We start from the raw sequence: 27,318 nt of genomic DNA, 5'->3' as shown, positions 1-27,318 counted from the left end.
AGGGATTTGCAGTTCAGAGGCAATGGGCACCCTCGGGCCCCTATGTGCAGGAGATTAGGGAACTTGGATTCCAACAAGCTCTTGGCCGATTTATGCTGTGTTGGTGCCTCAAGAAGGGCCTTGAAAAAGCCCAACCATTCATTTGGAACTGATATCACCTTCTTTTCGGCCCACTCCTTGGTTTGAACATTGTCAGGAGCTTTTGGTGCCAATACAGACATTTCACAGTTTGACAGCTCTGTTGTGTTGAAAAAGTAGGTTCTGACCATGCCAATTTGAATATTTTCTTGTAATATCACACCACTTGCTTGCCCCTGCTAGCCCATCCCTGGCCCTTTCTGGTCTACTATTACCTCATGCTGTTCAAGAATGTTTTGACGTTCAGGATCAGGCGCCACATGTTGTTGCTGAACATCTAGCGCCCCCTATTCCCCTTGTGGACCCTATGCTTCTGGTCCCCCTGCTACCCAAGAATGTTCTCTTGATGTTCTCCCATAGCATCTTGTTGAACTACCAGTCCATGAGTTCCTCTTCTTGCACCTGCAAGACTAGCAAGTGAACAGGCATTGGGATATCCTCATTGGCATCAAACAATTGTGGATGCCCTTAGAGAAAGGGGTTGGGGGCCAACAATGCTTACATACAAAAGTATAATATGGTAGAGATATATATCTGCCAGCACTGGTCAGATTGGAACGAAAAATACAGCATCTTTAGGATAATCATGGTCTCTTTAGAGCATGTTGCAGCGACTCCTAGTTTCAGAAAGGACTTCCCTGCAAATTCGTTGATCTACAACTTCACAGAAGGTAACCAGAAAAGTGGATGGTCTAAGGCAAAATAGACTTATTCCTATTTCCTAAGCGAAATCACAGTGATATGCATTATATAAAAAAATGAAGAGTAGTACCAAGCACATAGTACCAAAGAAAATTGAAAAATTAATCCAAATAAATCAATATATACAATGCACATAGTTGTGCCCGTTGATGTAATAGAAAAGAAAAATAGCCTAGCAAAAAAGGAAAAAAATAAAAAAAAACATTTGCAGTTCTGTTGGAATCAACCAAGCTGCATAGCATAGCCATAGCATGGATTGTCCATTCCTTCTGCCATGTATACTCAACAGAAGAACATAATACTTCCTTTTGACATTATTCATCAAAAGAACCTAGTTCATATATTCCTTCAGTTATTTGAGAAAGGCATAGCCGCTTAAGAAAGAGCCATCACATTTTTGAGCCTGCCTGGATAGGAGCATTATGGCATCAGGATCTAAAATGAAGTTCATATTTGAACTTTTAATAACCTTAACTAGGACAAAACCTGCAGAAAATAAATAAAAAACATGAAAAACATGGAAAAGTAACATCACACAGAAATCAACATGATAGAAATCAGCATGTGGCATATATGAATTTATCGAAACCAGACCGAGATATAATCTCGCTTTGCAATTCCTAAATTTGTTCCACTAGCTATCATCTGAAACAAAGCTAAACACTACAAATCTCAAACCAACAGATGGAAAATCAGTCATAAATCTATTTCCAGATGAGACTTAAGAACCCACAGTAATGAACCATTTGGTGTCTTTAAGTTGTACAATTGTCCTAAACTATGTAGAATGATGAAAACGAGTATATGTAACAGTAGAATAGAGATGCTCCAGTGCTTTCAAGTAAACAACATTCAGTGACTAAACAAAGAAACTAAGACTCCAAGAGGACGAATTATCTCATTCTGATGTCATCGTGGGTAAACTTTCAGTAAGGATATATAAGTCTTCTATTTATGCACCGTGTCCTAAAAGGATTGGGTATACTTTTCAGTCATGGAATATAATTATTTTAGGCACCATACCTATAGCACTTCTAAAATCAATAGACCCATTAAAACCACTCATTCAAGCACAAGTTTTACAAAAAAATAATTTACTCAAAACGGCCATTACATCTACTTGTTCCAACACATTTTTCAAATGCCACAAAGGCCACATTAGAAAAGATCTTTTGATCATACATTGCAAATTGGTGCACCCATACCGATATGCAAAGTGTCATCACCCATGGTAATAATAAGCACTACCAACCAATATGCAGATAGCACCTTTAAAGAGGAAGGCTACTCTCAAGCATCCATCAGTTATCAATACATTCTTCCTTTCATCAGTGATAAATTACAAGTATTCATTACAAAAGCAAGTACACAACAGAATATGCACCTCATTAGTACTCAGCACTTTAAGCTCAATAGGTTTCCTGTGTACCTAGCAACTGCAGAGAAATGCTTTGACTCCACTGAATCAGTAAGTGTGTTGGTTCTCGGATTGCTGTGTTAGAGGCTGCTAACTTTTCACGCCAAATCTCCGGACATGCAGACCGCCAAAGCTCCTTGACATGTTTACACCTGAAGAAAAAATGGCAGCCATCCTCTCGAACTCTGTTACACATGACACACCATTCGTCCGTTTTCATGCCATGCCTTTCTAAATTAGAACACAGCGCCAAAGAATTATGGGCAAATCTCCAAATGAAATGTTCAGTCGGTCCGGACCTTCCAAGTTCCAAATGTCCGACCAAATCTTGTCCTCATCACCCGATCTCCCAGAGCTTGCTGCACCTGAACTGTGTGTACTTGTCGCTGATGATCATCACATCATAATCTGTAAGCCGGTTTCACTGAAAAAACACCATTAGGATCATAGTGCCAGGCTACTAAATCCTGAATTTCCAAAAATAGTTGGGTCTACTATTTTGGGAAATGCCAAGTCAAAAATGCCAAACACTTGGAGATAAACTTATTTTTCCTTTGGCAAAACGTTTAGGAACTTGGCAAACTCCAACAAATGGCAAATTCCAATTGCATAACTGTTGGAGATGAAGACCAAGCTCGTTGAACATCAGATTAGCATCATCAGGAAAGGTGATCGGGGGACCCCGGATAGACGGCCCCCATGCCTCAGTCTCAAGGTCGAATGTAAATATCAAATCTTTCTCACTAACTTGTTTATCAAAAGCGATAGAATGGTGTGCATGAAAACATAAGCAGTAGACAACCCCGTTAATTACCACACTGGTAAACCTACCCATCTGAATGGCTTCTTCAAGCGGCGCCGCTCTCCACCCTGCACAGCTGCTACTGTTGAGTGTGCAGACCTCAAACATCTGCCGACGTCCGATCCCAATGGAAAAATGGAATAGCATCCGAAATATCTTGTATTCCCCTGTGCAGGCGACCTGTCCAAACAGATACTTGGGCTCGATCAAGTTCGAAGAGAGTTCCACATGCTCTTCTGCAAAGTTGTCTGGTATGCGATACACAGCCCCAGTAGCCGGATCAAGTAATTTGTCTGGTAAGTAAAACAATTCTTCCCGCACAGGGTTGAACAGTCTGTAGCTGCTGCAGCTGTCATCGATTTTCCTAACGAAGATGCAGTCAAGGCTCACGCTCGCGGCTCTGTCACCCTCCATCCCGTGCACCTTCTTGATGATTTGCCCAGAGAGATCCATGATATCCACCAGCACGTCGCGCCCCGCGTTGTCATTGTAGCCAGCGATGATGAGCACCGCCTGATGGCGCGCGTCGTTGTCACGCCCCTTGGCCGCCGGCGAGGTCGCCGTCGACGTGAGGAGATCAAGAGGGCACACAGAGATGGGGAACGGAGGAGGAACCTGTCCTCGATCCGATTCTGTATTTGATAAGCAAGAAGAATAGTTTCAACTGGTTACAGACTTCACGTTTAATACACCCTTGGCCTAGGGCCCACATGTCATACTCACTACGATACATCATAGTTCAAATACGTTATCTCTCCTAAGAAGCGTATTCCTCCCTGGCCGCTGAGCCTTAAGCCTATGTCGTCTCAGGTCTGACATCTCCCCTTGCCGAAGATGTTGCCGAAGATGTTGATAGGTCCATCCACACTCCCTCAGGTATGGGTAGGGGTTGTAGTAGTCCAGCTGGTGGGTGATTGAGATGCTTGGCCTGCTGACAAACATAGCATTGTTTGATGAATTCCTCGACTGCCGGCTTCATTCCTTTCCAAGCAAAGTGATTTTTGAGTCTCTGATATGTTGCTTTGGTGCCGGAGTGGCCACCAATGGCACTGGAGTGGAATGCCGCAATAAGCTTTGTTTGGAGGGCTGAATTTTGCCCAATCCATAGTTTGTTCTTGTATCGAATCAAGCCATTGTCCAAACTGTATCCTGAGATGTTGGGACTTGTGACCGCCAATTCAGTAAGAAGCTGTTGTGCTCTTGGGTCCGTTGCATAAGAATGGAGCACCTCCTGACACCAATCAGGTTTAACCATGGAGACAGCTTGTAAAGTGTGCAAATGTGCAATCCTGGACAATACATCGGCTGCCACATTGTCTTTGCCTTTCTTATAGACAATCTTGAACTGCAGTCCCATTAGGCGAGCCATGGCTTTTCTTTGCATATCTGAATGCAAGTTCTGTTCTTGGAGGTAAGCTAGAGACTTGTGATCAGTGAGTATGATGAACTGTTGTCGCTGCAAATAGTGTCTCCACCTCTCCACGGCCATAATCAGGGCCAGAAATTCCTTTTCATAAATAGACATGTTTTTGTGTTTGTCACCCAAAGCCTTGCTAAGGAATGCAATGGGTTGACCGTTTTGCATCAAAACTGCCCCAATACCAACAACACAAGCATCAGTTTCAACTGTGAAGGGTTCCTGAAAATTAGGTAGAGCTAGGACTGGAGTGTGAGACATTGCTATCTTGAGCTCATCAAAGGCTGCTTGGGCCGCATAACTCCACTGGAATTGCTTGTGTCTTAGAAGATTAGTCAATGGTTTTGCAATGATTCCATACCCTTTGACAAACTTCCTATAATATCCAGTTAATCCCAAGAATGCTCTCAACTCAGTGACTGTTGTTGGTGTGGGCCAATGTAACATTGCAGCAGTCTTCTGTGGGTCTGTAGCCACACCATTGGCTGATATGATGTGTCCCAGGTATTCCAGCTGATGTTGAGCAAAAGAGCATTTGGAATGTTTCAAGTATAACTGGTTGTCGTGCAAGGCTTGAAGGACCAATTGCAAGTGTTGTCGGTGCTCTTCTATGGTTTTACTGTATATCAGGATATCATCGAGGAAGACCATCACAAATTTTCTCAGGAATGGTTGGAGCACCTGATTCATGATGCACTGAAAGGTGGCTGGTGCATTGGTGAGACCAAACGGCATTACCTTAAATTGGTAGTGGCCATGATGTGTCTTGAAGGCTGTCTTGTACTCATCTTCAGGCAGCATTCGGACCTGATTGTATCCTGATCTCATATCCAATTTAGTGAAAAACTGAGCTCCAGCCAACTCATCAAGTATTTCCTCAATTATAGGCATAGGAAATCTATTCTTGATGGTCAGATCATTCAATTTTCTGTAATCCACACAAAATCGCCAGGACCCATCCTTCTTCTTGACTAATAGGACAGTGGAAGCAAAGGGGTTGTGGCTGTGTATGATTAACCCCGATTGAAGTAACTCTTGAACTTGATTTTCGATCTCTGTTTTGTGTTGTGGAGAGTAGTGATAGGGTCTGGCATTGACTGGGGTAGCACCAGGTAGGAGGGGAATAGAATGATCATAGCTCCTGGAAGGTGGAAGGGTTTTTGGGTCTTGGAAAACTTGGCTATATTTGTCTAGGACCTGCTGGATAGGTGGTGGTGGTTCCGTTGGTGTTGGACTGGTGGGGAGGTTAGGTGGGTGGGTGTGTTTGACAATGACAAAGGCCCAACTGTTGTTACCTTTGGTGTCTTTGTACAATTTGGTGGCTGAAATGGGTTTGGCTTGCAAGGGAGGGGAAATTAGGCCCTGGAGCTTAATTGGTTTGTTATTTTTCTTGAATTGCAAAGTCTTCTTGGTCCAATCAATTGCCATAGGTCCTTGCTCCTTGAGCCAATCATAGCCTAGGATGGCATCATAAGTGGTCATGTCCAGTACAATCATGTCACTGCATAGTGTATGTCCCTGAATGTACCACTGCAGATTCTGGACTTTTGATGAGGTGGATAAGCATTGTCCATTTGCCAGTTTGACGGTTCTGGATGGTATGGGAATGGTAGGCAACTTGGCCAGCCGCACGAAGTCAGCACTGATAAAACTGTGTGAGCTGCCTGAGTCTAAAAGAATGAGCATGACTTTGTCCTTGACCATGGTCTTGAGTTTCATAGAATTGCCAGTGTCTTGGCTGGAAAGGGTGTTGAGGGAAAGCTGACAGAAATCCTCAGCAAGTGTGTCCTCTACAGCGAGAGTGTTGAGCATCTCCTCAGTTAGCTCCTCTTTATCCTTATCCAAATCATTAATTGCCAAAGCGTGGACCTGAGGCTTCTGACGCTTGGGACAGTGTTCCTGATGGCCCGGTTCATATTTCTCACCACAAGAAAAACACAGGTTATTGGCCCTGCGATAATCCCTGAGCTGTCGGATGCGCTGCCAATTGTAGTTGGTTTGTTGGGGTGGGACCTCTGTTTTGGTCGCAGCAGGTTTCTGAGGTGGGGCTGCTCTGTTGTACTTGCTTTTGCTTCGCTCCAGTGTTCTCTGCTGAATTTTGGCAATTACTGTTGCCCTTTCCACTGTGACAGGGACATGAGGTTCCACCATTGCTCGGATTTCGTCCTTCAATCCTTGAACATATGTGGTGGCAAAGAAGAGTTCATCATAGTGGCAGTTGTGCATAGCAATGTCAAACTGCAGAGATTGAAAAGCTGCTGTATATTCCTCCACAGTTCCCATTTGCTTGAGGGAGAGCAACTCATTGATTGCATTTCTGTAGTCATCTGCCCCAAACTTCTCTTGTATGACTTGACAGAAAACTATCCACCCAGGCATTGCATGACTTTGTTTGTAGGCCTGCCACCATTTCGATGCATTACCTTCCAAATGCATAGTGGCAGCTGTGACTTTCAAGCGCTCAGGAATGGAGTAGATGGTAAAATAATTGGCACAGTTGTCAAACCATATCTTTGGATTGGAGCCATTAAACTTGGGAAAATGTATCTTGGGTAAACTGTGATGAGGTAGAGCTTCTTGCCGTGTCCGCTCATCTGGACGTGTGGGATGCTTAGACGTGCCCGGCCTGAAGTCAGTCTTGTTCTTGGCAAAGATGTTTTGGAAGTCATCAGCCTCCTCAAAGATGACTGAAACGTCGTCGGAGTGGTCAGACACCGCTTCCTTCTCCATTTGACGCAAGGTAAGACTTGCAACTGCCTGTCCATTAGCACGAACCTGTTGGGCTATCATCTTTTGTTGTTCCTTCGTGGCAGTGAGGTCCTTTTTTATCTCTTGCTGGATCAAAGCAATGTCATTCATCTGTTGAAAGGCCAGATCAAAGTGGTCCATCACTTGGTCCCAACGACCTTTCTCGTCATCCGAAGTCTTCGACATGGCGTCGAGTATGTATTGTGTTTGCACTGAGGGCTTAGGTGGAGCCGTTTTGAGGAAATTGGTGTAGCAACCGGTTTGGTAGATACCTCCCCGTGAGCTTGCTGCACCACGTCGCCGACTACTCCTGGAAGTGAGGCACCACCAAGGGATTTTACATAGAGACGTGCTCTGCAACCCGAGTGAGTGGACACTTCCCCGCCGCCGCCACCGCACGACAACCGGCAATCGAGCTTACGGAATTTTACACGGGTACTTGTCCCGCAACCCTGGGCTCGACCGATTGCCTGCTAAAGTGATGAAGGGAGCAGATTGTAGTGCTGCTCGAACGGTTCTCGCCTCCTGAACCAAGTAGTGTCGGTGTAGTCCCCCAGTCGAGTGCGCCGCCGTAGATGAAGTGGATCCGGTGAGTTGAAGGGTGGCGGTGGGGTTTTTGGTGGATGGGAAAGTGGTGGTGGAAGTAGGCAACGCCGAAACCGCTGCTGACCCAGCTCAACCTAAGGAGGGACCTCTGGATTCCCGCATCGAACACCTCGAGGGCGTGAACGGGAAGAGCCTGCCCACCGGAATTACGAACTGAAGATCGAAGCAAACGGATCGGGAAGCGCTACCTGGGATAGAGTGCTGCAGGATGTTGGTGGAAATTTGGTGGAGAAGCGTCGATAGCCAGATCGCCGTCGCCGCCGAGCCGCCACCGCCGAACCGATAACTAGCGCTGGAAGAAGGTCGGGAAGACCCGCTGCCTACGCCGAGGAAAGTTGGTCTCTGATACCACCGGTCACGCCCCTTGGCCGCCGGCGAGGTCGCCGTCGACGTGAGGAGATCAAGAGGGCACACAGAGATGGGGAACGGAGGAGGAACCTGTCCTCGATCCGATTCTGTATTTGATAAGCAAGAAGAATAGTTTCAACTGGTTACAGACTTCACGTTTAATACACCCTTGGCCTAGGGCCCACATGTCATACTCACTACGATACATCATAGTTCAAATACGTTATCTCTCCTAAGAAGCGTATTCCTCCCTGGCCGCTGAGCCTTAAGCCTATGTCGTCTCAGGTCTGACAGTCGTGGGCCGCGGCGAAGTTCGGGTCGGAGAGGAGGGACCGCCATTGCCGGCAGACCAGGCGGAGGCGGCAGAGCTCCTTAGTCTGGAGGCGCAGTAGGATCTCGCGCAGGGCGTCGAGGGGCAGAACGCCGATGCCGGATGCGGCTGGAGCCGGCACGATTCGCCGCTCCGGCATGGCGCACGGCTTGGACAACGACATCCCTTGATCCATTGGTGTGTGTGGGGTGTGGGGGCACCGCGCCGGCCGGACCTCGCCGCCGGCAGTAAGATCCGCAAGGCACGGCCGGTAGCTCACGCCGGACGCGGCAGTGGAACCGCAGGGAGGAACCGTGGTGAGCCGGCCGGCCTGTCACGATTTGGGGTACTCAGAATTCAGAGGCGGAAGCGGAAGCGGCGGCGGCGTGAGTCGAGTTGGGTTGGGGATGACAATGGTTGGATCTATAGTTACAAGTAGTGGCGGTGGTGAGCTGCGTCACACACCCGCGCTCGCGCCGTTGCTCGATGTGACGGCCGGAGCACGAAGTGGACTGCGGTCGGGCACAGGACAGCGCTGCAGCGTCGGGTGCCGGGCGGTCGCTGTCGGCCTCGCACCTCGGGCGGGGGCGCCGAGCAGCTAGGGCTAGGTTTTGCTGCAGGAGCCGGGAGCCCTGAGGGACGGCGCGGAGAGGTTCTGGCGCGGGGCCTTGGAGGAATTCGGTCGAGGCATCGAGGGAAGTGGAAGCTGGATGTTGGGCCGTAGTGGGCTTCATGACTTGAGCTGTTGATGATGGGCTCTGAAACCTGATATTTATCGGGTAATACAAGTAGTTCAGGTACTGCGACTCTGCCAGCATCCCAACCGTTTTGCATAATTGGTTTGGTAAATGAGTGAGTTTGCCAAGTCTTAAAAAAATATGGCAAAGGTGAAAAGAGGCAATCTTTAATGGTTTGGCATTAATCACTTCACGCCTATTTTCCAATGCCAAGTGTGAACAGGTTTGACATATATGTCAATCCTTCCTCTCTTTTTGCCAAGTTAACAAAATTGCAAAGTCTAAATGCCAAACCGTTGGATAAGTGTTTTTAAGATTTTTTTGCAAATACATGAATGCAAAGCTTATTTACAAAACGGTTGGGGATGCTCTTACCTAAAATATGAAATATCCTAAACTTCGGGAACCATTCACTATCCGAAATTATTATAATTTTATAATTGGGTAGACCGGATAGGGATACTTCGGGTATGAGTTCGAGTAGTTTGGGTTCGGATATTGGATAGCTGCTAATCTGCCCAGGGCTAGCCAGGAAGGAGTCGTGCCTAGACTTGAATTTTTTTTATGTTTTATTAAATTTGTTTAAGATTGAAAAAAAAAAACTGCTCTCTGACATCTCCCAATCTTTCCGCACTCGAGAAAATCAGCCTAGTCATGCAGAAATATACGTTTGTGCATTCATTTGTTAAATATGGGAGGACATGGAGAAGAATAAGAAGTAGAATCATATTGTAAAAGTACAAGAGAGAAAGAAAGCATAAAAATAGATATAATGATGTCAAAATAGTCTAGAATTTCTAATGCAAAATTATTTTTTTATATATTTTAGGAGTGAGATTTTAGAAATTGTTTGAGGAACCTAATAAATATGCTCCTAACTTTCTATAGCTACTCAGAAAACTCATTGATTTACCATTAAGCAACCAAACCAAGTGCATCATACATACTATCAAGCAACCAAACCACCACAATCATTGGACACCAAGTGCATCATACATACTAGCACTCCGACCATCACAGAGGGCATACCCTCAGCACTCATACTTCCTATCAATGCAAGTTCATGAGCAACTCGATTACATTCATGCGGTACATATTTCACTTGAGGCAACATAAAAATTTTCAGTAAGCAGCTCCTTCAACTCATGCACCAGACCGCCCAGCATTGATAATCTGAAACCATCACCAAGGACAAGGAGAGCATCTACAACTTGGTTGCATCAGTTTCAAGTATGATCTCGCTAATGCCCAAAACCATTGCAGCTTTTACCCCTTCGATACATGCTTGCAGCTCCATATGCATGGGACCATATGCATACCGCTGTCTACCTGAACCGGATTGAATCAATCCACCAGCATCATTCCTGATAACGTAACCCCAACTGCCATTTTTATCCGATTCCCTAAATGCTCCATCAACACTGATTTTTAGTTTTCCTGCCTGGGCTTGAATCCATCTTCTCTGCCTGCTTCGTGTGCTCCCTTCACTTTGCATGGACTTATTCAAATTCTTCACTTCCAACGCATGCATGCTTCCAGAGAAACTAGCTAAATATTCGGGCTGCTTTCTCTGTTCACCTTCTCTGACCGAATTTCGTTCATGCCACCAGTTGCACAATAGAAACAAAATCTTCATTCGGCTATCATCTCTGATCTCCAGAATCACATTGACCACCTGCATTGCTGTGTTAGAGGCTGCTAACTTTTCACGCCAAATCTCCGGACATGCAGACCGCCAAAGCTCCTTGACATGTTTACACCTGAAGAAAAAATGGCAGCCATCCTCTCCAACTCTGTTACACATGACACACCATTCGTCCGTTTTCATGCCATGCCTTTCTAAATTAGAACACAGCGCCAAAGAATTATGGGCAAATCTCCAAATGAAATGTTCAGTCGGTCCGGACCTTCCAAGTTCCAAATGTCCGACCAAATCTTGCCCTCATCACCCGATCTCCCAGAGCTTGCTGCACCTGAACTGTGTGTACTTGTTGCTGATGATCATCACATCATAATCTGTAAGCCGGTTTCACTGAAAAAACACCATTAGGATCATAGTGCCAGGCTACTAAATCCTGAATTTCCACATGAGTGGGTAATACCAAAATGAACGGTACATCTTCTGGCCAAAACAAATTCCAAACTAAATCCTCATCCCATTGACCAGTATTGGGGTGTAGCAAGTCAGCAACTCTTGACAGCAAAATTCCATGTCTTGGTGTTACAAATCACCACAAGGTAAATTTTAACAATATATAAAATTCAGAGTAATTTTTCTAAAACCTCAAACTTTACAAAATCTTGAGTATCCTGGATCTTGCCACTTATTACGAACCTCAACTTTTGTATGTAGTTTCACAAAACCATGTAAACACGCCACCAGTGCTAGAAACGTTGTGGTATAGTAGAACCAAACAGGGTACCAAATAGTTCTCCAAATAATAATTGAGAGAGTGAACTTTTTGGGCAGGGGGTCAGAAGTTCGTCTATCCTTAAAGATATAGAAACTGTAGATCAATTCACAAGATGTTATATTTTCATGATATATACCACTCAATTCATGTCATTAGAATACAATCAAATCTCTGTTTCAGTGTTTTGCTCAATAACTAACAGGAATACTAAAAGAGAACAGGAATACCCTCCCTCCTACAGAAAAGAGCTCACCTTGCATGCCATTTTCAAAATTGTCTCCACGGGGATGGGGCTTCCGTTGACAATTACTCAACTGACTTGTCAATAGAAACCTATAAACAAAACTAAGCTAATGGTGATTAATAACGGATTATAACATTGGAGAAGGATCATACATAGCCCTTGTCAGCCTTGGCAACAGCAGTCAGCAATGGCAGCAAATCTAGTCACGGTGCAGTTTAGTTTAAAAGGCAAAAGATTATAACTCTCTGAACATGCATGTTTCAGTTAACAAACTCCTCGCCAACAGAAACAAGAAACAGTCCTATCATAGCGATAAGGACCAAAGAAAGTATAAAAGCCAAAGTCTTTCACATAAACCAGACGGACAAATAACCACAAATCCACAACATAGATACTGGCCTCACCACTCTAAGCTCAGCAAGGTTCCTGTGTACACACTAACCGCACTGCTGAGACCCGTCTCCACAACGCTCGACACCTTGTTGGTTTTGGGGTCATAAATCTTCAACATTCCCAGTCCCAACCCATTGATATGTATGACTATCCTGCCATCGTCTAACACAATCAAGGGAGTAAAGGACAACAGACTGCGGCGGTAGCACGCTTTGATCGAAATGCTGTATTGCCTGACCCAGTGGCCCTTGTCGGAGTCCAACAGACACCAAAGGTCCATATAGGGATACCGGACATGAACAATAACCAGTGAGCCATTTAGGTTGACTAATGAAAGCTTCTTCTCAACAACCAGTCCATTGTGGATGATAAGGCCTTGGGGTCCCCTGATATTTGGTCGCCACCTCTCTGTCTCAAGGTCAAATGACACTATCCAATCTTGCTTCTCAGAACCACCCCCACCAGCAGAAGATGCACAGTTCTTGCTTAGGAAGTAGACAACTCCATCGATGACCACACTGGCCTTGGCGCACCAATCAATATCAATACAGCATGGAGGATCCTGAATCATCCTCCACTGCGCCTGACCATGAACAGCACTGCTCCTACCGACAATGGTGCAGATCTCATAGAGAACACGAGGGTTGCCATTGAGCGAATAGGAAACCTTTCGAAGCACCTTGTACTCTCTCGTGCTGGCAACCTGCCCAAACGGGCACAATCTGTCGCTGTAGCCGTAAGCCGGATTCTCTCTGGGCACGTGGTGCACGGCTCCAGTGGCTGGGTTCACCAGCCGGCAGCTGCCGTCTCCGGTCTTCTTGACGCAGGCGAGGTGGAGCGACATGTTCATGATGTGGCCGTCCACACGCAGGTTCTTGACTACGTGCCCGGACAGATCCATGACGCTGATGACGCCTTGGTATTTCCAGTCACCACTTGATTCTAATACAGGATCGTTGTTGTAGCCGACGAGGATGAGTGGCTCAGGGTAGCGTGCCGCGTGGGCAGCGGCGAAGGCTGCGTCGGAGAGCAGGGCGCGCCATGACCGGCACACCAGGCGGAGGCGGCAGAGTTCCTTGGCCGGGAGGCGGAGCAGGATGTCGTACAGGGCGTCCAGGGGCAGAGCACCGATGTTGGTGGCGGCGCGAACGGGCTCGACGCGCCTTCCCTGCCCAGCGAAAGGCTCCGACGACGACGCCATCGCTGGGGCCTGGGACCAAGGTAAATCTTCGGTGAGGTAAGGTCAATTCTTTCAGCGAGGACGCCGAGGAGGAAGAGGAACGCATCAATTTGGGTCGCAACAGTTCAGGAACGGGAGATGTGTGCCAGATAGAGACACCAGATAAGAGGGGGGGGGGGGGGGGCGATGTTCTCTGCTTACCAGACCAGGGGATCGTGATGGACTCCGGCGCCGGAGCTCGTTGCCGGCAGGAGATCGAGGACGGCTCGCGCTTTCCCCGGCCCGGTGTCGTTAGATCGGCCGTTAGGAGATGAGCTTCTTGCTCGAGGGAAGCAGGCAAGCAGCAGTGGCGTTCGAGTCGACGGCGCGGCGGCGTGCTAGGAAGAAGAAAGTGAACAGCCTCGTAATTACACTAGGCTGTCTGTATACGCGGCCCGGCGCTGACACTATGGGTCTTTTTGGTTAGGTGGCTAAGTCCTAGTCAGATTCCAGTAAGCCACCTTCATGCTGTTTGGTTGTCTGTTTAGAGGTTTAAGTCAGACTCCGAAGCCACCGACCACTCCTTAGCCAGGCTCTGGAAAAACGCATGGGCTGGTCGTTCTTTGGGGGCCAGGCTTGGCTAAGCCCTGAACTGAGCTCTCGTCACCGCCCGCGTCTACATCCTTCGTCTGGCAACGCGTTCGTTCCTGGACCGCCGGCGGTGCCACGCCATCTCCCCACACCCTCTCTTCGGCCCTCACTCAGGCGGCCCTCCGGAGTGGCGTGTGGTTGCAGGATGGCGCTGGCACCCGCCCCCGCCGCCCCCGAGATGGCCGAGGATGGGAGGTGGGCGGGGTGGAGCGGAAGGCCGAGATGGCCATGGTGGCCGTGATGCGGGTCGGGGACCGGACACGACGGCGGTGGCGGGCGGCGGAAGGAGAGGAGGTAGCGCTTGGCGGAGTCAGCCATGTCGGTGGTTCAATTCACCGCGCCAGTCCACGCCGCCTATCCTCTTCTTCCCCCTCGGCCACGCTTCGCTCCGCAACACTGGAGAGAGAGCGTGCGTCAGGAGGCTGGCTGGCTCGCTGGCGGATGGATGGATGAGTCGAGTCGAGGTCGAGACGGAGGAAAGGCAGCGCAGCACCCCAACAGCGGGGAAGAGAATGGAAAGTTCTCGTGGAATCCTCAAACCTCGGTGGAGCTCGAGCTTTGCGGCTTCCTCTGCTCCAGCTTGGCCTCCCCTGCTCCTTCTGTCGTACTTCCTTATCCCCTCCTCTCTGGATAGTGGAGGATTTTGTGGTGGGCCGTCACCAGTTGCCATCGAGATGAATAAGCTGAAGGAGGTAAGATCACCATTGTAGAGAAAGAGGTAGCAGTACCCGCTAATCCAACCAACCAAACAAAAACTAACTTAGCCAGACTTAGCTAGCACATGACAACCAAACACTACTAGGGTGGCTTAACTTGGACAGGCTAACTCAAACCTGGCTTACCTTTCTAGCCAGGCTAGCTGGAGCCACACAACCAAACACACCCTATATGCTACCATGGCCTTGTTTATATGAAAAAGATTTTGGATTTCGCTACTGTAGCACTTTCGTTTGTTTGTAGCAAATATTATCCAATCATAGACTAACTAGGATCAAAAGATTCGTCTCGCGATTTTACAGTTAAACTGTGCGATTAGTTTTTATTTTCGTCTATATTTAATGCTTCATGGATGTGCCGAAAGATTCGATGTGATAGAGAATTTTTAAAACTTTTTAGTTTTTTGATGACAAGACCTATATCTTAGCGTGCGTGCTGTTTCGAACCATCATGTTAAATTCTCGATCTAGGCACGGCACTATGTCTCCTTAATCGTGTCGTGTCGTGCCGATAGGCACGGCGGCCCATCGTGTCGTGCCGGCCCATGGCTTCTGGAGGAGCCGGGAAGCTCGTCGCGCCCTACCTTAAGAAGAAGACGAGCATCACCGCTGTCGTATAGCTAGGCGGGAGAGAGTGACCGCAGCAAGGATGCGTCTGCGCCGCCGGCTACGGAGTTAGGGTTTGGAAGGGTTGTGTGATGTTTATATACGTGGCGCAGAATACATCCAATGGTCATGATCTATCCTCAAAGCATCAGATGATGAAAATAATCGGACCAGCGTCATGCCAGCCTATTAGCCATGTCGTGCCCGTGCCGGCAGTACGGGCTAAAGTTGCGGTCCAGACATGGCACTATTACCAGGTCGTGCCATGTCTGGACCGTGCTTTTTAGTGTCGTGCTCGGGCCGGCCCATCGTGTTAGTGCCAGATGGAAAATCTATATAGGTGTGTCTTCTGGGCGGAGTCAAGTCAAGGTCTTTTTTTTATAACTGTATATATTATATATAATATTAATAAAGCAGTCACGATACATAGAGGTCTTCTAAGAAAGACCAAGTTACAACAAGGTCCTATGACCTAAAAAGAAGACAACAGTATTGATTGAGATGCAGAGTAGGACGATTACTGGCGGCGATGGGTATTCGTAGGGACGTCAAAGATGCGTGCATCCAGATGAACTGACCACGCGTAGCGACGGTGTATCAAAGAAGAAACATGCCGACAACCGCAAGATATTGTTTATATCGGTGTTAGAGGTGGAAGCTCGAACCGAAATCCTAGATGGAGACATAGTCATCGAACCAACACCAAAGAAGTAGTTGTCTTGTAGGAACAGGGGTCATCAAAACTGGAGGCTGCAGTATAACATGGCAACTTGAAACAAAGAGACTGTCTAGATAAGCTCGTGTTGTCGTGCGGTCACCAAGGGCCGGGGCCATGAAGCACTCCTGCATGGGCTGCACGATTCAGCATCGTGTGCCATGGGCATCCACCAACTGAGGCCTTGTTTAGTCTTTCCAAAAATCAAAAAGTTTTTAAGATTCTCTATCACATTAAATCTTTCGACACATGCATAAAGAATTAAATATATACGAAAATAAAAACTAATTGTACAGTTTAATTATAAATCACGAGATGAATCTTTTGATCCTAGTTAATCTATAATTAAATAATATTTGTCTAAAAACAAACAAAAATACTACAGTAGTAAAATCTAAAATCTTTTCGCATTTAAACAAGACGTGAAGCCATCAACTTGTTGCAATGGCATGCAGACTCCCTGCTTGGGATCCACGCAGCACCGGTGGGGTCTAGGGAGGCAGGATGGGCCCACCAACACTGGTCGTTGCGGAGGAGCTTTCGACAGAGCGACCAATCAAGGTCAAGCACAATTGCATAATCTGTGTTGACTAAATAACTCTGGCCTTGTTTAGTTCACTGAAAACCAAAAAGTTTTCAAGATTTCCCGTCACATCGAATCTTGTGGCACATGCATGAAACATTAAATATAGACGAAAACAAAAACTAATTACACAGTTTAGCTGGAAATCACGAGACGAATCTTTTGATCCTAGTTAGTCCATGATTGGATAATATTTGTCACAAACAAACGAAATTGCTACAGTTCCGAAAAGTTTTCACTTTTCAGAACTAAACAAGGCCTCTATTTAAGGCTAACGTCGTTGGAAGCGGTGGGTGGAGTTGGCCCATACCCATCTTGCCCCTTTTCACCATCCTTTATTAGGGCTTTGTTTAGTTCACCCTAAAAATTAAAAAGTTTTCAAGATTCTCCGTCAGAAATCTTACAGCACATACATGAAATATTAAATATAGACAAAAACAAAAACTAATTACACAGTTTGCCTGTAAATCGCGAGATAAATTTTTTGACCCCAAATGAAAGTGCTACAGTAGTGCAATCCAAAATTTTTTCACATCTAAACAAGGCCTAGGCCTTGTTGAGTTCGTGAAAATTTTGATTTTTGCTACTATAGCACTTTCGTTTGTATGTGACAATTATTATCCAATTACAAAGTAACTTGGCTCAAAAGATTCGTCTCGCAAATTACAGACAAACTGTGTAATTAGTTTTTATTTTCATCTATATTCTATGCTCTATGCATGTGTACAATGATTCGATGTGATGGAGAATCTTGAAAATTTTTGGGAACTAAACAAGTTGAGGAGATGGGTTCTTTGGGATGGGTGAGAGGGTCTGTTTTTGTCAGAGCCATCAAATGAGGATTGGCTAAATGTGTTTTTATTTCGTGGTGGAGTATTCTTTTAATTGTTTGCTCTATTATTGTCTCGAGATGTGATCGGGATTATGCCACGTGCCGATTGGGTGGGAGGAGGGAGGGAGGAATAGCTGGTTGAGGAGCTGTTGAAGGCATTTTCCTTTTTATCAGAGCTGTTGAAGGCATTGGAAGTACCTATATTATTGTACATTGTCAAAATACCTGAAAAAAAAAAGACAATGGAGCTGCGGAGCTGCAGATGAACACTTGAAAGGCATGCTAGAAGTTAAGCCTAGCCAAAAAGACACGAGGAAAGCAAGTAAATCAATTGGAGAAGGGCTCAGCTCACTGCAAATTGTGACCCGACACTTTGCTACACGGTTTGGGCTTTGGGCGATGGAACTCATGAAAATGTGGTGCAACAAAGCAGTCAGATTTTGGCTTGTTTAGTTCCAAAAAAATTTGTAAATTTTTTTAGATTTTAACTAAGCTTAAAAAGATTCATCTCATAAATTATAGACAACTGTGTAATTAGTTAATTTCTTTTATCTATATTTAGTGCTTTATGTATGTGTCACAGGATTCGATGTGACAAGAAATTTTTTTAAAAAAATAAATTTTGGGGTGACCTAAACAAGGCCTCAACGCATGGACAAATTCGCTGTGCCTTGGAGTCCCCCATGCAGGTACATGGTGCACGCCAAACATACAGCATCGATCCGCCCATCGTCTGAGCTAGCAGAGTGTTGTTGGGCGGTCAAGACACGACCTTGCCAGTGTTCGTGTTCTTGGGCGGTGAAGACCCGGTTTTGCTGTAGCCTGTAGGCCACCGAGCAATAATGCCAAACTGCCAACACAAGGTGATGAAGGTGACAACCCCATCTTGCTTGGAATTGGAAATCACCACCGATAATCCCACATATATATAACCAGCGGCACACTCTTGCATTTGCATTTCTTCAATAATCCCACGTATGAACAAGGTCCTCTCATCGATCATGGCGTCCTCCTCCTCCCACCCCGCTCTCCACGGGGGCGAACCTTCGTCGCGCATGGAGCTAGTACTACTACTCGTCTCCATGGTCCTCGCCTTGTCGTGCTCCACCTCCGCCTCGGCCATCGATGGCCGCAACCTCACCGCCGGGTTTGTCCAGGTGAACCTCACGGAGAGCAACTTCAAGGTGCAGAGACCCTACGACATGCCGGAGAACCAACGGTACAGCTACGACAACGCCACCGGCGTGCGCACCTTCTTGGTCTACGCCGGCGACAAGCCCTTCAACAACGTCACCACCACCAATCCCCGCACCGAAGTCCGCCTCGCCGTAAGGACGACGAACCACACCCAAGCAACCATGAGTTCACTGTGTATACCTTCATCATCAGTTTCTTCTCCATATGATGATGCATATACATGTGTTTCTGCACGCACGCACGCACGCAGGGCCACGACTACTCGTCGGGGGTGTGGCAGTTCGAGGGCTACGGGTACGTGCCGACGGGGACGTCCGGCGCGTCGGTGATGCAGATCCACAACGAGCAGGGCGCGGCGCACGCCACGGTGCTGATGCTGCACGTCTACAACGGCGCACTGCGGTACTACAGCGGCGAGGTCGTGGAGGACCGCATCTACGACCGGTGGTTCCGCCTCAACGTGGTGCACGACGTCGGCGCGTCCACGGTGGCCGTCTACGTCGACGGCCGCCGCAAGTTTGGCAAGAGCGTCGTCCCTAGTGCTTCTTACTACTTCAAGTTCGGGGTGTACATGCAGCACCACGACGTGTCGCCGCTCATGGAGTCGCGCTGGAGGAACGTCACTGTATACACGACGAACAGCACCGCGAGCGCGACGTGTCGCCGCTCATGGACTTCGCGCTGGCTACTACTACTAGCTATAGCCTTCTACTGGTCAGTAGAGTAATCTACATTTGAGTTGAAATTTAAAACGGTTTCAAACAATACAGTGCCGATCGAGCTATAGACAGCAGGGCAGCATTTTTGTCGTAATAAAAAAATAATATAGTTTAAAGTCGGTTAGGTTGAGCTCATCAGTCAGTCATTCTGTATATGTTTATTCACTACACCACAACCTTTAAACAGTGATGGACAATCTATTGCTGAAAAAGGTATACAACAATGTACAGTCCGTTGCTAAAGGCTATAGCCACGAACCACTGCTGTTGCTATTGAAGCCGTCGTTATATATATATAGCAACGGACATCATATATAGCAACGGACATCAATACAAAACCACAAGACAGATTATGTAGCTTAGAACAAGGCAATCAGATAGTCATGAACGAGAACTAGATAAATAAAATCTTACCGTTTCACAGAAGCTCCCACGACCAACAACTTCGCAGCAATGAAGGCCAGCTGCTATGATTGTTCTAGAAAATTAGAAATCCTTGTAAGATATTCACCACCTCCTTTACTAAAAAAAAGTAAGACAAAATAAAATACCAATTTAGACCAATGTTCAAAGTGTAGGACAGAAGTAAATGATAAGAGAAGTCATGCTGATGTTTACCTCTTTAATAATCCCTTCAATATATGTTGTTGATGCACAAACAGGATGACCCTACAAGGTACATTATTAGTTATTAGTACAAGTGCAGCAAAAGCAAAGAGAATTCAAGTAGTGTAGGCAGCTACAACTACTAACTTGAGCATATATTCACTAAGATTAAACAAGCTGCTCCAACAAAGAACAATCAACAATAGAACTCAATAAGATTAAACAAGTTGCTCCAACAAAGCGTCATCTAATATGACTTCTCCACCAAATCAAAATAAACAAATAATTGAGTATGCCAAGATTGATCTGGATTACTTTTGTCAACCAAACAATTATTTATGCCATGCTTTTTATCCCCAAAGACATTTTTATTCATGTCATGCTATTTATCCCCCAAAGACACTTCTCTCTAGCATAAGAAAGAGAGACAGACAAAAATAGAGATGTTAACCATTCCAGATCAAGAGGCACCAACATAACTTAGCTCATAAAATTCCTTTTCTTGGTTCCTAAAATTACATATTGTAACTAATATGTAATATGTCGAAACATATTAAAAGTATTATTAAACTGAATTGAAAAGCATCATCTAATATGTCTTAAAATAAAATATGCAATTATATAAAATAAGTCCAAAAATCTTAAAACTAGATTGTGAATCACAAGCCACATCCACTCCAAGTACAGAGGCAGGAATACAACACTCAGGCACTGGTTCACAGTAATTGTGATACTAGGGCAGATGGGGATCAAATTTTGGGGAATAAGATTTGGGGGTACATCACCTGGCACACCTCTATCGATGGGTCGATGACACTTGGTGAAATAGATGCAGCACGCCGGTCGAACCAACCTTTGGAGCGGGCGGCGTCTGGGCTCGGCTCAGGGACCTCTAGAGCGGGCGGCGTCTGGGCTTGCGGAGATAGGCGCAGACGAGGGCCTTGAGGAGGCGAGTTTGCCGGATGGGGGCGGCGTGCTGGACGTAGCCGAGTTTGCCGGATGGGGGCGGCGTGCTGGACGTAGCCGAACGGGCGCCGGCCGGGGCGGCGTGCTGGATGCAGCCAGCGGGCGTCGGTCGGGGCGACGGGGTGGAGGCGGTGGACGCAGCCGAACGGGCGCCGGCTGGGGCGGCGTGCTGGACGCAGCCAAACGGGCGCCGGCCGAGGCGGCGTGCTGGATGCAGCCGGGCGGGCGTCGGCCGGGGCGACATGCTGGATGCAGCCGGGCGGGCGTCGGGCGGGGCGACGAGGTGGAGGCGGGCGTCGGCCGGGGCGACGGGGTGGAGGCGGGCGTCGGCCAGGGCGGATGGGGCGTTGGCAGGTGCGATGGGGTGGATGCGTGCGTCGGGCGTCGGGAGGGGTGTCGGGGTATGGTGGATGAGGCAGACGCAGGGGCGGCGGGGTGGATTCAGGGCGCGGGGGCTTGAGTGGCCTTAGGGTTTAGGTCATGGGCCAAAAATTTCGCGGGACGAGCCAAAAACTTCGCGCCACTGGATATTTTATTTCGCGACGGACGATCCGATTCAGTTGATGACATATAGTGACGGACGATCCAACGTAAATTTACAATAATTATAGCAACAGACCGTCCATTGAAGTATTGAAATTCAATAACGGATGCTCTGTGAGGATCCTTTAGCAACAAACCGTTCAATGCTAATATTTATCTTTAGCAACACACGTCTGATGCTATTTAAGTGTTGTGGTGTAGTGATTCCATAAGTGCCACTATTCTACTGTGGCTGTAGCTAACAGAGCAGCAAGCGGTGTAAGTTAGGCCTTGTTTAGATGCCTTTAAAATTCCAAAAGTTTATAAGGTTTTTCATTACATCGAATTTTTGAACATACGTATGAAACATTAAATATAGATAAAAAATAACTAAATATACAATTTGTCTTTAAATCACAAGATAAATCTTTTAAGACTAATTAGTCTACAATTAGACACTAATTGACAAATATAAACAAAAATACTACCGTAACTAAATTCAAAAAATTTGAATGTACTAGGTAGCATACCCGTGCGTTGCTACGGGACAATTAAACTTTTATACTAAAAACACATAGATCGCATGCTAAGATATGCTAAATTTCTAGTCTTCATCAAAATATTTGATTTTTGATTCGCTTCAGCGTATCTGCTGAATCTGGCAATCTGCCAACCATGCAATGATGGCTTTTTAGCCAAGCGAACAAGATCTAGGCACCACCAAAACAGAACTGTCGACAAAGCCACTACTCTTTCTTTAGGGGGAAATATCCATATAAAACAAATCAAGAAGGTTCAATACTGCAATGTGCATATTCTAGGTGGTGCCTAGAAAATTACATACTCTCATGAAACACTATAATATACTTGATCTTAGCAACATATTGTTTCGAGCCACAGTTTAGATGTATAAGCACCAATTTTACATGAAAGTATCAAACCAAGCTTGCATGAAGAAAGGACACTGAACACATAATACAAGCACAAAGTTCAAATTAAAGGAAGTGGTCATGATAGTCAAGTTCATTATAATCTCCCTTCAAATTATTTAATCCATAAAACCCTAAATTGTTTGATCTATGCATAATTACAATTGCGTACAGTTTTCTCAAGTTATGCATTTTATAAAAAAACACGTACACCATCGTATCCTTCTTCCTCATCATATATTCTCATCACGCCATAGGCAACACGCTTCAGTGACATGCAGGATGCAACTTTCTAAATGCAGGTGCTGTAGTTTGCACAGACATTTTTTGGAATGTTAGAGCATCCCCAACCGTTTTGCAAATAAGTTTTGCATTCATGTATTTGCAAAAAAAGTCTTAAAAACACTTATCCAACGGTTTGGCATTTAGACTTTGCAATTTTATTAACTTGGCAAAAAGAGAGGAAGGATTGGCATATATGCCAAACCTGTTCACACTTGGCATTGGGAAATTGGCGCGAAGTGATTAATGCCAAACCATTGGAGATTGCCTCTTTTTACCTTTGCCATATTTTTTTAAGACTTGGCAAACTCCCTCATTTGCCAAACCAATTATGCAAAACGGTTGGGGATGCTCTGTATTTGATCAATCTTTAGCAGCAGCTCCGCAAATGTTTACTTCCAGACCTTGCTCCTTGGGTGACAACGATGAGTAAAGTAGGTCCTAACTTAAGACTTCATAATCGTCATAGGTTCAAGTTTCATAGCAGTAGACAATAGAGCATTATAGGTTCAAATAATAGAGATGAGTGGAGAACAAACTGATACTCTACAAATTGTATAATGTAGTGTAATTACCAAATTCAAAATTTTCAATGATGCCCATAGGTATATAACAAACCAAAAGCATTAAGATGTGTGAATAAACACCAACGTTTTAATAATCACACAAACAAATTGTACAGGCTTAGTGGTACTTACTGAATCAAGAGTGTTGTATTGTTGCCAAGAGCATCTCCTCCAGCGACCATCTGAACTCTAGGTGTGGCATGGATAAACGTGGAGCTTGATGGTGTTACTCATCAAGATGCAGGATTTACTGATATAAATTTCATCACAAGTCAGAATGTTGCTCAGCTTTGAAGTATTGTTCAACTTGAAAAGGAAGTTCATTTTCAAAAAAAAAATCATCTACAAAAACTTGAAAATAGGTGCAGAAAACTAATTTTGAGGCGTGGTTCCCACAGTTTCGGAATATTTGTAGCCTGAACCCTTAATTTTGGAATACTACTATAAGTTTTCTCTTGTGAGTAGAATTTGATTATTTGTAGCCTAACCCTTCAATTTTGGAAATATTTAGACGATCCTAGCTGCACTGCAATTTGCATTACTAATTTAATCACTGAATATATGGTTTGCTGCAAAAAAATGTGAGCATCAAGCTCAAAGTGTCTTTTTTGGTTTCACTGTACTTAAATGCTCTCTCCACGCGTTTATTTTGGTATTATTGTTAACTTATCAAATGAAATATTAATAAAGACACATTAGTCTAAGATAAATAGGAGAGGAAATACTGTATTTCTTTCAAGCTGACATAATATGAACCATGTCTCATTTGCCAATTAAAATTTCTTTTAGCAATGTCTTTTGTCTGCTGCCACAATTCAAATACTATTTTTATATGCAACATATCTAACATCAGTAAATCGACACTGTTTTTTTTAACTGGCAAAGGGCAAAGTAAACCAACATGATGGCAAAATAAATCAACTTAGTGGAAAACATGATTGTATATCTTTAGGACTGAACCAAAAGCATGATTCTAGGTGGGAAATTAGTTTAATATAATTTAACTCCCAGCAAAACAGGGCAGGCTAGTGTCATCTCATTACCAATCATAATCGGAAGAATCCCCAGGTACTTATTTGTTGTTGGACTTTGCATAAGGGATTGTGACAAATCAAAATAGAACTAAGAGCACCCAAATCGAATAAAAAATCTTCTCAAATCGAGAAAAAGAAAATGGAGCCTAGCTAGCCATTTCCTGCAATGGATCCTCCGTCCGTGGAGCTTGGCGCAGGCGTAAAATTTGGTGGGGAGAAACAAAAGAAAAAATGGTGTCCATGAGATCTCTGGACAAGCAAGGAAGATGACGAAAATAACACAAACATTGCTTGTTCCTCCTAAGCAAAAAAATAAAACAAATCATTGTTACTAACCCTTAACACTAAACTTAGTTTTGCACTGATCATTCTATCCCATTTTTGCGTTTGTTTGAACCACTAAATTAGTCCAAATCTCTTATTTTCTCACATTTTAAAGAACTACTCATAAGTGCCAGAGATCCATTTAATAAAGTAGATTGAGAAACTAACTTTGTTGCCAAAGAGTGAAAGTATATATGCCTTCCTTTGCTCACTGACAAGGGCCGACCACTGTAACATCATTGCATTCTCTAGGTGCATCTTGCCGGTTATAATAAAAGCAAATAGAAAAGCGATGAAATAAATGTGTAGGGGACAGGGCGATAATTTGACCTGATTGTATGTGTGCAGAGTGTACTCGGCTGTTTAGGGTACCGGTGGCGTATCCGTTAAGGTTGCAGAACTTGGCAGACAACTTCAGCCATCTGTATCAAGCAAAACAGCTGTCTACAAAATTACCTCTTTCATGTTAGTTATGTCCATCGAGATTGACACTAAATCAAACATTGTGTAGTTATCCATCGATTCAGTGGATGACCATTCGGTCTAATAATAAAAAACCACTCGAAATAAATTCAGAATTTTCTCTTCTGTTTTATGAAATAATGAAAATAGAAATCTTGATGCAAATGCAAGCATAAATCGTGCTAAACCATGTGCTATACAAACCTGATCGAGTGCAGATGCAAATTGACCAACTGCTTAGCAAGACCATCATAAAAATTAATGGTTTTCTGGAAGTGAGGGGCTGTGTCCCTGTCAAGATCCTTATGTGTTCTGACAAATCTTTTGAAACAATCTGCATGCATGAATACATATTAGGCCTTGTTTAGTTCCGAAAAGATTTCGGATTTCGGTACTGTAGCACTTTCGTTTGTTTGTGACAAATATTATCCAATTATGGACTAACGAGGATCAAAAGATTCGTCTTGCGATTTCCAGCTAAACTGTGTAATTAGTTTTTGCTTTCGTCTATATTTAATACTTCATGCATATGCCGCAAGATTCGATGTGACGGAAAATCTTGAAAACTTTTTGCTTTTTGGGGTGAACTAAACAAGACTTTACTAAGGTTCTCGGCCTCCACTGGCGTAAGGCTGCAACTCATCCAGCAACTGCAGGAGACAAGGAACTACATCAGCTTCCAGTAAACCCAAGTCCAACGAGATTAATGCCTTGTTCAGTTCGCAAAAACTTGTGAAAAACGGCACTGTAGCACTTTCGTTTTTATTTGACAAGTATTGTCCAATATAGAGTAACTAGGCTCAAAAGATTCATCTCGCGGTTTACAGATGAACTGTGCAAATAGTTTTTGTTTTCATGTATATTTAATGCTCTATGCATTCGCCGCAAGATTCGATGTGACGGGAAATCTTGAAAATTTTTGTAACTAAACAAGGCCTAAAACAAAAAAAATCCCTCACCGTACCGTGTGCGCACTTGCACTCTGACCGGGAGCAGGAACCAGTTGACCCCGGCTGTGGAGGGCGGATGCATCCCATTCACCTGTGGCTCCCCCGGTTGCTGTGGCATCTGGGGAAGCCCGAGCACCCAGCACCCGCCAGCCCAAGCTAATCCAAAATATTTGTCCTAGAGATCTCCTTGGTCCCCTAGAAGAAAATAGATCCTACTGAGATCGGAGAACCTGAATTCGTGCAGACGCACCTGCGTGCCGAAGGTGACGAGGCCCACGAATGCGTGCTCCATCAAAAGTGCGACGACCTTCCGCGCGTGGCCATCTTGACGTACTCCACAGCAACCGTTTCAGTTGCACTTATTCTGAGAGTAATGCCATCACCTCCAAACAACTCGTTCTCCTTTCCGATGCTCCGCGGACCAGGGCCGCCCCCAAGGTAGTCGTCCTTGAGAAGGCTACAGTCCTCGCCAGAGCCGCCAAAATAGTCGCTTTCCTTCCTCCCGGCGCGCAGGGATGCCGGACGTCCGAGGTAGGAAGGGTGGTCAGGGAGCATGTAGGCCGGCGGGGAGTCGTGGCCGAGATCGGCAACGCGGCCAGGGCGGTCGTACCCATCGTGCTCCTCGCGGTAGGGCGCCCTTTCGTAGTCCCTAGCCCCGCGGGGCGAGACGTATTCCCTGCGCCCGCGGGGAGAGGCGTGGCGGTCGCCGCCCGGCAGGCCGAAGGCATCCTTGTGTGGCGCATGACCACGGCGGGGCGACTCGTCGCGGTTCCTGCCATAGCCCGCGCGCTCGCGCCGGTGCGGAGGGCTACGGCCGCCGCGGGGCGGGCTACGGTCGCCGCCGTAGCCGATGCGACCACCGCGGGGCGGGCTACGGTCGCCGCCGTAGCCGGTGCGGCCGCCACGGGGCGAGTCGCGGTCGTTGTCCTCGCCCCTGGGGCGGCGCGGGCGGCGGTCCGGGGAGGGGGTGCGGCGGGAGCGGTAGTCGGGGCGCCTACCACGATGGCGCAGGTGTCGATGACGAAGAGAAATACAGGCGGCGGGGCACCGGCGCACAACCTACCTCGGGGACGCCGCCTCCGCCAACGATGTAGTCGACGGTGTCCAGATCTTGGTGGCCAAGTCGATGTGCGCGAAGGGGTTGAGGAGCGTGGAGTAGGGTCTGTGCGGACGCGGCCACCGGCGCCCTCGTGGCGGCGGTTGCGACGGCGGTCGCGACGGCG

General features: G+C 46.1%; 4 protein-coding genes across 10 annotated transcripts; 1 reads left to right on the top strand and 3 right to left on the bottom strand.

Moving 5' to 3' along the window:
- LOC8079852 (F-box/LRR-repeat protein At2g43260) lies at positions 923-9,145 on the bottom strand. Its single transcript, XM_021465944.1, has 6 exons — positions 8,922-9,145; positions 8,472-8,819; positions 2,888-3,584; positions 2,599-2,665; positions 2,225-2,332; positions 923-1,326 (listed from the first exon to the last, which is right to left on the bottom strand). The coding sequence occupies exons 2-5, from the start codon at positions 8,682-8,684 to the stop codon at positions 2,236-2,238; spliced, it is 1,074 nt and encodes a 357-aa protein (XP_021321619.1). The 5' UTR covers positions 8,685-8,819; positions 8,922-9,145; the 3' UTR covers positions 923-1,326; positions 2,225-2,235.
- LOC8073475 (putative F-box protein At3g17500) lies at positions 10,115-13,992 on the bottom strand. 2 transcript variants are annotated; one of them, XR_002455516.1, is made up of 3 exons: positions 13,658-13,992; positions 11,893-13,486; positions 10,115-11,257 (listed from the first exon to the last, which is right to left on the bottom strand). XR_002455516.1 is itself a non-coding variant. In XM_002441823.2 (2 exons), the coding sequence occupies exon 2, from the start codon at positions 13,475-13,477 to the stop codon at positions 12,284-12,286; it is 1,194 nt and encodes a 397-aa protein (XP_002441868.1). In that variant the 5' UTR covers positions 13,478-13,486; positions 13,658-13,992; the 3' UTR covers positions 10,115-12,283. The 2 variants fall into 2 exon arrangements, 1 of the variants encoding a protein (XP_002441868.1); XM_002441823.2 differs by having other exon boundaries at positions 10,115-13,486.
- On the bottom strand, positions 16,870-27,317 carry LOC110429574. Of its 6 annotated transcripts, XR_002446674.1 has the most exons (8): positions 26,346-26,732; positions 26,110-26,251; positions 25,749-25,795; positions 25,014-25,479; positions 23,458-23,575; positions 20,073-20,123; positions 19,869-19,976; positions 16,870-17,066 (listed from the first exon to the last, which is right to left on the bottom strand). XR_002446674.1 is itself a non-coding variant. In XM_021445677.1 (6 exons), exons 2-6 carry the CDS (start codon positions 26,211-26,213, stop codon positions 23,559-23,561), a joined length of 390 nt encoding a protein of 129 aa, XP_021301352.1. In that variant the 5' UTR covers positions 26,214-26,290; positions 27,159-27,317; the 3' UTR covers positions 23,223-23,558. The 6 variants fall into 6 exon arrangements, 1 of the variants encoding a protein (XP_021301352.1); XR_002446675.1 differs by lacking the exons at positions 26,110-26,251; positions 26,346-26,732 and adding an exon at positions 27,159-27,309; XR_002446673.1 differs by lacking the exon at positions 26,110-26,251.
- LOC8079851 (citrate-binding protein) lies at positions 18,133-19,497 on the top strand. Its single transcript, XM_002442809.2, has 2 exons — positions 18,133-18,866; positions 18,986-19,497. The coding sequence occupies exons 1-2, from the start codon at positions 18,516-18,518 to the stop codon at positions 19,460-19,462; spliced, it is 828 nt and encodes a 275-aa protein (XP_002442854.1). The 5' UTR covers positions 18,133-18,515; the 3' UTR covers positions 19,463-19,497.

This window comes from Sorghum bicolor, chromosome 8 (assembly GCF_000003195.3).
Source record: "Sorghum bicolor cultivar BTx623 chromosome 8, Sorghum_bicolor_NCBIv3, whole genome shotgun sequence".
In the NCBI taxonomy this organism is placed as follows: Eukaryota; Viridiplantae; Streptophyta; class Magnoliopsida; order Poales; family Poaceae; genus Sorghum; species Sorghum bicolor.
The sequence above is the reverse complement of the archived record's forward strand: the minus strand, read 5'-3'. Positions and strand labels throughout refer to the sequence as shown.